The sequence below is a fragment of the Lolium perenne genome, chromosome 7 (genome assembly GCF_019359855.2).
Source record: "Lolium perenne isolate Kyuss_39 chromosome 7, Kyuss_2.0, whole genome shotgun sequence".
Lineage (NCBI taxonomy): Eukaryota > Viridiplantae > Streptophyta > Magnoliopsida > Poales > Poaceae > Lolium > Lolium perenne.
Genome location: NC_067250.2, coordinates 243,499,367 through 243,509,759, shown reverse-complemented (window position 1 = coordinate 243,509,759; position 10,393 = coordinate 243,499,367). Strand labels below are relative to the sequence as shown.

Here is a 10,393-nt window from a genome sequence, read left to right as displayed (position 1 = left end):
TGTAAAGACCTCGCAGATTGCAGCTTATTTTGTAGGTGTCGCAGCTCCAACTTTTTATGTTATATAAATATCTTTGAGAAAATATAAACCATTGCCATCCGATTTTTCTAAGAGATATTTCATTTTCTTTTGTGCAACATACTAATACTCCATCCGATTCATATTACTTGATGCTAATATAGATGTATCTAGATAATTTTAGTTGTATATATATGCATTTCAGTATCAAGTAATATGGATTGGAGGGAGTATATTAATTTACAAAACAGAGATAAAGTTAACCAGATTTCGTAGTGAAGAAGTTTAATAGAAGGAAAAAGGTTAAAATAATTTTAAATATTTTCAATATAGATAATGTCCTCGCATTGGCGAGGGCTACCACACGCTAGTTTAGTTAACAAACGCATATAGGTACATCCATATCTAGATAAAGTAAAGTAATTTAATTTAAATATGAGGGAGTACGTAAACTAATGTATTTCAACCTTGGCATGAAGGGATCAATGCTCTAGGCGAATATATTGGACACGAACTATTCTTTTATCTAGCCAAAAGCCCACAGGCCACAAGTGATAGGGACGTGTACTATCACAACTGGAGAATAGAAACGGGGTAGTATGTATAGTGGAGGCGAGGTTATATTCTACCGTGATAGGCTGATAGGTCGATGGAATTAGAACTGACAACGAAGAGATTCGCACAGATAATTACATGTTCACTACTGCTATGGTATATTAGTACACACGAATAACTTATCTCTCAGGCCTGCAGTTAGTACATGATGTGTCGATATATTTACGTGCGAGCACACCGGAGAACCACTACGTTTTATCGGTTATGCAAAAGCTCAGACGACTGCTAGTTTGCGAAATATCAGTCGAACTGTAGAGCGGACGGTTCGTTGCTCATCGGGCCGGAGATAGTGATGACGCGGAGTAGAGGGTGATGGCGGAGATGAGTTTGGAAATTGGCGGCATGCGTGTTACAGCTATACTCTCGATTCCTTTCAATATAGGTCTAGGGTTCAGGATTCATCTAAACGGGAGGGGAATTGGAGCCTGGGATGGGAGAGGGAGATACAGACTGAGATACAAGAGAGCCGTCTCGGCTTGGTTCTGTTCTTCGATGCCAGCAACGCTCCTGGCTTCGTCCTCAAGTAGTCCATTCTTCTGGGCTGTAGCGTGGGTTGTCCTTGAGGGCCCTCTTGGGCCGTGGAGACGGCCCACTTGACGCGTCGTGGGTTGGTAGGCCCATGACATTCCCCCCTCCTTCAGGAGCGGCTTGACCCCAAGCCGGAGCTCGAGGAAACCTGGCCTTCAGCTCGGCGAGATTCTCCCAAGTAGCAAGTGACGCTGGCAGTCCTGACCATTGAATCAGCACCTGGTCCTTGGTCTTGTAACGACGCTGCACTTGACGGCGTTGTAGAACTTGCTCTGGTACGTGTCGGGGAGGGTGTTCATCGTCGATCACCGGCAACTCCTCATGCACTTCTTCTGGTGGAATACCTTTCCTCAACAGCGAGACATGAAAGACTGGATGAAGCTTCGACTTGTCCGGCAACTTGAGACGGTAGGAACGATCCCCAACCTTTTGCTCCACCTGGAATGGCCCGAAGTAGCGGAAGGCAAGCTTGGCGTTGGCTCGCATGGCCAAGGTCGTCTGGATGTACGGCTGGAGACGTAGATACACCCAATCACCCACCTGAAACACACGATCTGAACGTTTGTTGTCAGCAAATTGTTTCATACGGTTGTTAGCTCGGTGTAGATGTTGCTTGAGCACTGTCGTTGCCAATTGGCGCTCCTGAAGCCATAGCTGCAGATCTGTGACCGGCACCGACTCAGCCGTGATCCCCAGATATCTCGGAGCATGGCCATACAGAGCTTGAAATGGGCTGGTCTTGATCGCAGTGTGGTAGGCCGTATTATACCAGAATTCTGCTAGCGGAAGCCACTTACTCCACGTTGCAGGGCAGGTGCTGATAAAGCAACGTAAGTAAGTCTCGAGGCATTGATTGACCCGCTCCGTCTGCCCATCCGTTTGCGGATGATAAGCCGTGCTCATTCGCATCTCTGTCTTGCTCAGCCTGAACAAGGACTGCCAAAATTTGCTGGTAAAAACCTTGTCCCGGTCCGAAATGAGTGCCGCAGGCATGCTGTGCAAGCGAAAGACCTGATCGAAGTAGAGCTGGGCAACTTGAGCCGCTGTATAAGGGTGAGAGAGAGGCAAGAAGTGTGCATATTTGGTGAGCTTGTCCACCACGACCAGAATGGTTGTAAAACCCGACGATTTGGGCAACCCTTCAACAAAATCGAGCGACACCACCTGCCAGGCAGAGTCAGGCCATAAGGCATCACCATAAACTCGTAATGACCTTGGTGAGACTGAAATGCCGTCTTGAACTCTTCCCCTTCAGCCAACCTGATTTGATGGTAGCCCGCTCGGAGGTCTAGGCTTGTGAACCATGCCGCACCCGATAACTCATCGAGCAACTCATCGATAATGGGTAGAGGATATATGTTCTTTAGTGTCATAGCATTAAGGTATCTGTAATCAATACAGAATCGCCATGTGCCGTCCTTCTTTTGCACCAAGAGAATAGGCGAAGCGAACGGGCTGGTGCTGAACCGAATAATCCCTTGCTTAAGCATATCTGCAATTTGCTTCTCGATTTCATCCTTCTGACTTGGGTTGTATCGATAAGGACGAATGTTGACTGGCCTTGCACCGGGTAACAGTGAAATGACATGGTCGAATTCCCTCCTTGGTGGCAGCCCGTGTGGTTCAGCAAACAAACCCTCAAATTCAGACAAGAGACTCTGAATATCTTGTGAATATGGCACCAGCTCCTCTGATTCCTTCAGCTCACTCAACTGGACCACATGGCAGATAGCATTGCTTGCATTCAAGGTTTGGAGTTCCTCAGCAGTTATCTTCTGACAGGTAGTAGTATCAGTCACCATGCCTTGTAGAAACACTGGACGATCTTGATAATGGAAGAATAGCTGTTTCTTGTGCCAATTCACATTCATATCACCCAGACTCTGCAGCCAGTCCATGCCGAGGATGATGTCATAACACCCCAAAGGAAATAACCGAAGAGTAGTCCAGAACTCAGTGCCCTGTGATTGCCACTTACACTCTGGAATCTCCAAATCACACCTGAGTGTCCCACCATCGGCCACCTTAACTTGCATAGGCTTACACTGGCGTACACCTGACCAACGTGCGGCGATTGCCTCACTGATAAAGCTGTGAGTGCTGCCAGAGTCCACTAACATTAACACCTCTTGCCCTTGTACCACTCCTTTGATTCGAACTGTCTGTGGAGGCTCGATTCCTTGTAAGGCTGCTGCAGATATCATGCCTAATTCACTGCGCGAGTCGACAGGTGAGGAATGCGGTTCCATCTCACCCTCCAAGAGACACAGAAGCTCTTGAACAACATGGAGAGGAACAGTGGCAGCGCACACATGATTGCGCCCCCATTTCTCGCCGCAGTCGAAGCACTCCCCGCGAGCACGACGGTATGCTCGCAGCGCCCGTACCTTGTCGTCCGTGGATGGCATCTGGTTGCTGGCCACTCCACGCTTGTCCTCCACGCGAGACGAGGGTGTGGCCAGGCCCGGCGGCCTTCCAACAGGTGGCGGCGGCAATGGCAGCGCCGTGCGCGTTTGAGCCTTGGGGAAGGGACCATGCCCACTGCTCACACGCGTGGCCTCCCTTGTCAACTCCATCGCTTCCTCCTGTAAGAGAGCAAGAGAAACCGCAGAGTCCAAATCCTTGGGTTGTTGAACCATAACCACCACTCTAATGTCAGCACGCAACCCATCAACAAATTGAGTGACAAAATAAAGGGGATCCCACGAGCGATGGTGTGCTAGGAGACAGTTCATAGCTGTGTTGAATTGAACAGCATATTCAGCTACCGTACCCATTTGACGCAACCTCGAGAACTGACGCAACAGCTGCTCAAACTCGCGACGACCAAACTTAGCACACACCATGGACACGAAATCATCCCAATCTCGGGCGACGCCGTGCGCATTGGTCCATTGTAACCAAAGAGCAGCCTCCCCAGTGAAATACACCACAGCGGTGTCGATCCACAGATCCTGATCTACCCGACACACACGGAAGTAGGACTCGCATTTGATTTTCCATTCCAGTGGCCCTTCCCCATTGAACCCAGGGCAATCCACTCTCGGAGTTTTTCCAAACCTCTCCCTATCACGATCTCTAAACCCGACACTGGATGAAGACTCAGGAGTGTGGCACGGGAGCGTACCCTTGGCCGGGGTTGATTGGGGATGCGGCCCCATAACCGAACCCCGGGTGAAGATGTCGACGCGGCGGCCAGCAGGCCCGTGACGTTCGTCGTCACCGGTGCGCAGATCGGCGCGGCGCTCCCCAGCCGGAGGTGGAGGAGGCGCTGCCCCTGCAGGAGCCGTTGGTGCAGGTGGTGCTGAGTTGATGACGAGGCGATCGATGCTCTGCCGCAACTCGCCCAGATCCGTCTGGAGAGCACCCACAGTCAGATCGACCCGGGGCTTCCACAGCGCCAGATCCACCAGCACCGGCTTCACCTCTTCCAGTGAAGCCACCTTGACCTCAAGCGTCTCGAGCTTGTTGTTGAAGCCGTCCAACTTCTCCGTCTGCGCTCGAATCGCCGTCATAATCTCCGCGAATTGCTCCTTGGTCTGCAACTCCGCCATGATTTCCGCCACCAATCGAGTGCGCGGCGCCAGATCGGTTGCTCTGATACCTGATTGTTACAGCTATACTCTCGATTCCTTCCAATATAGGTCTAGGGTTCAGGATTCATCAGCTACAGCAGGAAAGGGGAGGGGAATTGGAGCCTGGGATGGGAGAGGGAGATACAGACTGAGATACAAGAGAGCCGTCTCGGCTTGGTTCTGTTCTTCGATGCCACCAACGCTCCTGGCTTCGTCCTCAAGTAGTCCATTCTTCTGGGCTGTAGCGTGGGTTGTCCTTGCGGGCCCTCTTGGGCCGTGGAGACGGCCCACTTGACGCGTCGTGGGTTGGTAGGCCCATGACAATGGGGTTTAGAGTTAGGGTTGGGTCGTTTCTGTCGGCGGAGAAAATGGCTGGGACACTCCCAAGGTTAAAAGGATGACCATGGCAGTTCGGAGGGCAGGGCGACAATGCAATGCGGTAGAGACACCAGCCGTGATGGAGACAGTCAGTTGGGCTGCGTAGGAGGGCAGGTAGCTCCGTGATGGAGACAGTCAGTTGGGCTGCGTAGGAGGGCAGGTAGCTGAAGGTTGAAGAAAATGAGTCGTAGCCACTAGTGGAGAAGAGGCCTTTGGTCCCAAACAAATGTTCTAGTGCAGAACCAAACCGGGACCAATGGGGGCATTGGTCCCGGATCGTTTTGCCCAGGGCGACCCCACTAGCTGGCGCCTGTCCTGTAGTGGCCTTTGGACCCGGTTTGTAATACAAACCGGGACTAAAGGGTTCACGACAGGGCGCGGCAGGCCGTGTCAGGCGTGGGAAACCTTTAGTCCCGGTTTGTATTACAAACTGGGACAAAGTCCCCAATCTGGCTATAACCTTGCCCCTGCCCAAGTGTGAGCCACACTTGGCCATTTTTTCACTTTCTTCACAAGAGGGGTGTATTGCTCTCCTCTCTTCTTCTCATGCACAAGAGGTGTTCGATGAAATGCTTAAGAAGATTTGCCACTTGAGTTTCCACAAATCAAGCCACACTTAACTTGCTTTTTTCTTCTTCATCGAGGTTAACAACTTTATCCTTTTCATCTGCAATTGATAAAATGCATGTGTATATATACATCGTGATGTTCTGTAATGGTTTTGATCAGCTTAATTATATCATGCAGATGAATCGACAATGGATGTACATTGACCGACGGTTTGACAAGTTCACTTCGGGCCTGGATAATTTTATGGCCGTGGCGGAGGCAAACAAACATGGTGGCTTCATGTATTGTCCATGTGTGGACTGCAAGAATACCGTAAATTACGCTCACTCGAGTCTCATTCACAGCCACCTTCTGCGATCCGGTTTCATGCCCAGTTACTATTGTTGGACCAAGCACGGAGAAAGAGGGGTTATGATGGAAGACAATGAAGAGGAGGAAGAGGATGATGACGGTTATCCCAATTTCCCTGAATACGATGATACTGCAGAAGGCAATGAAGACAATGAAGTAGAAGATCAAGAGGCACCAGATGAGCCTGCTGATGATGATCTTGGTCGGGCCATTGCTGATGCAAGGAGAGAATGTGAAACTGAAAGGAAAGGTTGGCCTTCGACAAGATGATAGAAGATCACAACAAATTGTTATACCCAACTTGCGAAGATGGCCATAAAAAGCTAGGCAGCACACTGGAATTGTTGCAATGGAAGGCAGAGAACGGTGTCACTGACTCAGGATTTGGAAAGTTGCTGAAAATAATTAAAAGGAAGCTTCCAAGGGTAACGAATTGCCCGCCAGTACGTACGAAGCGAAGAAGATTGTCTGCCCTCTAGGATTAGATGTGCAAAAGATACATACATGCATGCATTAATGACTGCATCCTCTACCGCGGTGAGTACGAGAATTTGGATGCATGTCCGGTGTGCACTGCATTGCGGTATAAGATCAGACGAGATGACCCTGGTGATGTTGAGGGTGAGCGCCCCAGGAAGAGGGTTCCTGCCAAGGTTATGTGGTATGCTCCTATAATACCACGGCTGAAACGCTTGTTCAGAAATAAAGAGCATGCTAGGTTGTTGCGATGGCACAAAGAAGACCGTAAGAAAGACGTGATGTTGAGGCACCCTGCTGATGGCTCCCAATGGAGAAAAATCGATAGAGAGTTCCCAAACTTTGCACAAGATGCAAGGAACTTAAGGTTTGGTCTAAGTACAGATGGCATGAATCCTTTTGGAGAGCAGAGCTGCAGCCATAGCACTTGGCCTGTGACTCTTTGTATATATAACCTTCCTCCTTGGTTGTGCATGAAGCGGAAGTTCATTATGATGCCAGTGCTCATACAAGGCCCGAAGCAACCCGGGAACGACATTGATGTGTACCTGAAGCCATTAGTCGAAGAACTTCTACAGCTGTGGTCCCTAGCAGGTGTACGTGTGTGGGACGAGCACAAGCAGGAGGAATTTGACCTAAGAGCGCTGCTTTTCGTAACCATCAATGACTGTCCTGCTCTTGGTAACATTTCAGGACAGTCAAACAAGGGATACAATGCATGCACGCACTGTTTACATGAGCTCGAAGGTGATTATTTGGAAAAATGTAAGAAGGTCGTGTACCTGGGGCATCGTCGATTTCTTAGGACTACCCATCCCGTAAGAAAGAAAGGCAAGCATTACAACGATGAGGCTGATCACCGGAGGAAGCCTCCCCATCGTGATGGTGTTGATATATTTGGTATAGTCAAGGATCTAGATGTAATATTTGGAAATGGTCCTGGCGGACGGTCTGTTCCGAATGACGATGCCGGACACGCGCCCATGTGGAAGAAGAAATCTATATTTTGGGATCTACCCTATTGGGAAGTCTTAGAGGTCCGCTCTTCAATCGATGTGATGCATGTGACGAAGAATCTTTGCGTGAACCTGCTAGGCTTTACGGCGTGTACGGGAAGACAAAAGATACACCGAAGCACGGGAGGACCAACAACGTAGGAAAGACCCCAAAAAGCGCATGAGAGAGTTAAAGGACGTCATTACTCCAGCTACGCTCTTACAAAAGCGAGAGAAGGAAATATTTTTGAATGTCTGAGCAGTATCAAGGTCCCGTCTGGCTTCTCCTCCAATATAAAGGGAATAATAAATATGGAGAAGAAAACATTCCAGAACCTGAAGTCTCATGACTGTCACGTGATAATGACACAGTTGCTTCCGATTGCATTGAGGGGGCCTCTACCGGAAAATGTTCGACTGCCCATTGTGAAGCTATGTGCATTCCTCAATGCAATTTCTCAGAAGGTAATAAATCCAGTAATTCTACCGAGGTTGCAGAATGATGTGGTCCAATGTCTCGTTAGTTTTGAGCTGGTGTTCCCACCATCCTTCTTCAATATTATGACACATCTCCTCCTTCACCTGGTCGATGAGATTTCCATTCTCGGTCCTGTGTTTCTACACAATATGTTCCCCTTCGAGAGGTTCATGGGAGTCTTAAAGAAATATGTTCATAACCGTGCTAGGCCAGAAGGAAGCATCTCCAAGGGCTATGGAACAGAGGAGGTCATTGAATTCTGTGTTGACTTTATTCCTGACCTTAAGCCGATTGGTGTTCCTGAATCGCGGCATGAAGGGAGACTAAGTGGAAAAGGCAAGCTAGGAAGGAAATCAATGATATGTAGGGACAGGATTTCTTTGACTCAAGCACACTACACAGTTCTACAAAGTTCCACCATGGTGGCTCCGTATATCGGTGACCACAAGAACTTTCTACGCTCCCAGAACCCGGGGCAGTCGAACGATTGGATTAGACGTGAACACATGTCGACTTTCAGCGATTGGTTGCAAAAACATCTCCTGAATAACAAAGATATTGAAGATCAGTTGTACTTGCTGGCCCAGACACCATCTTCGACTGTAGTGACTTTCCAAGGGTACGAGATAAATGAGAATACATTTTACACGATCGCCCAAGATAAAAAGAGCACCAACCAAAACAGTGGTGTCCGATTTGATGCAATAATGAATGAAGGCCCAAATGACACATATTATGGTTACATAGAGGATATATGGGAACTTGACTATGGACCTTCTTTTAAGGTCCCTTTGTTTAGGTGCAAATGGGTCAACAAAACAGGAGGCGGGGTTCAGGTAGACAAGTTTTATGGAATGACAACAGTGGATCTCAACAATCTTGGGTATAGAGACGAACCATTCGTCCTAGCCAAGGATGTGGCCCAGGTTTTCTATGTGAAGGATATGTCTACCAAACCAAGAAAAAGGAAACATAAGGAAACAAATACATCAAACGATGAGCCAAAGCGCCACATAGTTCTTTCTGGAAAAAGAAACATCGTGGGAGTGGAGGACAAGACAAACATGTCAGAAGATTATAATAAGTTTGATGAAATTCCACCCTTCAGAGTGAACATTGATCCAAGCATCAAGTTAAATGATGAAGATGCTCCATGGTTACGGCCGAAGAAGATTAAATGATGAAGATGCTCCATCATCAAGTTAATTGAAGAATGTTCATGGCACAAATGAGTATCTCAACATGGCAATCAATTTCCCATTTATTTTTGTGTAATCATTTAACTGTATGTAAGATATTAAAAGTGGAGATGCGCCACGGGAGATTTCCCAACCTTTTCCCCAACACTGTTAGAGGAGATGTAGTCGTTCAGAGGCTTGCAGGGAAAAATTCCATGGCGCAGTTTCTGAAGATGTCGTAGGGCGTGTGCACCAACGACATCTTCGAGAAACTGCGCCACGGGAGATTTCCCAACCCTTTCCCCAACACTGTTACAGGAGATGTAGTCGTTCAGGGGCTTGCAGGAAAAAATTCCAAGGCACAGTTTTTGAAGATGCCGTAGGGCGTGTGCACCAGCGACATCTTCGAGAAACTGCGCCACGGGAGATTTCCCAACCCTTTCCCCAACACTGTTAGATGAGATGTAGTCGTTCAGGGGCTTGCAGGGAAAAATTCCGAGGAGCAGCTTCCGAAGATGCCGTAGTGCGTGTGCACCAACGACATCTTCGAGAAGCTGCGCCACGGGAGATTTCCCAACCCTTCCCTTCATCCATGGGAATGAAACTCTGCTTGTCCTGTTGATCTGCCTGACAAGGCGTATCGATGCTCCTTTTATAGGTACGGCACCTCTTCTACTTTGTCTTGTTCCTTCGACAGGGCGTCGTGCGCTACATGCTTTATCTCATCGAGCAGTGCGTCCACCCATGCGTTCTTATCCTGCCGACATCTTTAGTCCCGGTTGTACCCACCAGCCGGGACTAAAGGTTACCCACACGTCCTTATCCCACCGACAGTTTTGTTAGATGACAAAAAAAGGATCTTTCGTCCCGGTTGTACCCACCAGCCGGGACTAAAGGTTACCCACACGTCCTTATCCCACCGACAGTTTTGTTATATGACAAAAAAAATGATCTTTAGCCCCGGTTGTACCCACCAGCCGGGACTAATGTTTTCGGCGCCACTGTGTTCCCGCCTATTTTTCTTCCCGCGCTTTCCACTGATTCCCGCCTCCGTCCTCCCGCCATTTTTTCACTATATATATGTCGGCTTGGCCTCCATTTACATATCACATCTAGACTCATATCTACAAACGTCATCACTCTGTCCCATGGCTTCCATCGTATCTCTAACCCTCCGGGAGGCGGAGGCGCTTTGCGCGTCGAACTACCCTTGCCCGCCGGGCTACCGCG

At 48.7% G+C, this 10,393-nt stretch overlaps 1 protein-coding gene across 1 annotated transcript; it reads right to left on the bottom strand.

Moving 5' to 3' along the window:
• Positions 1 to 1,152: 1,152 nt before the first annotated feature.
• LOC139833886 (uncharacterized) lies at positions 1,153 to 4,715 on the bottom strand. The gene is made up of 2 exons (XM_071824254.1): positions 2,394 to 4,715; positions 1,153 to 2,325 (listed from the first exon to the last, which is right to left on the bottom strand). The coding sequence occupies exons 1-2, from the start codon at positions 4,713 to 4,715 to the stop codon at positions 1,153 to 1,155; spliced, it is 3,495 nt and encodes a 1,164-aa protein (XP_071680355.1).
• Positions 4,716 to 10,393: the final 5,678 nt, after the last annotated feature.

What these genes read in the sequence shown, in the direction of transcription:
- LOC139833886 (XM_071824254.1), bottom strand. Translation starts at nt 4,715, where the DNA reads ATGGCGGAGTTGCAGACCAAGGAGCAATTCGCGGAGATTATGACGGCG. An exon ending in AAGGGGAAGAGTTCAAGACG is followed by an intron (nt 2,326 to 2,393) that starts GCATTTCAGTCT and finishes TCTGCCTGGCAG; the next exon opens with GTGGTGTCGCTCGATTTTGT.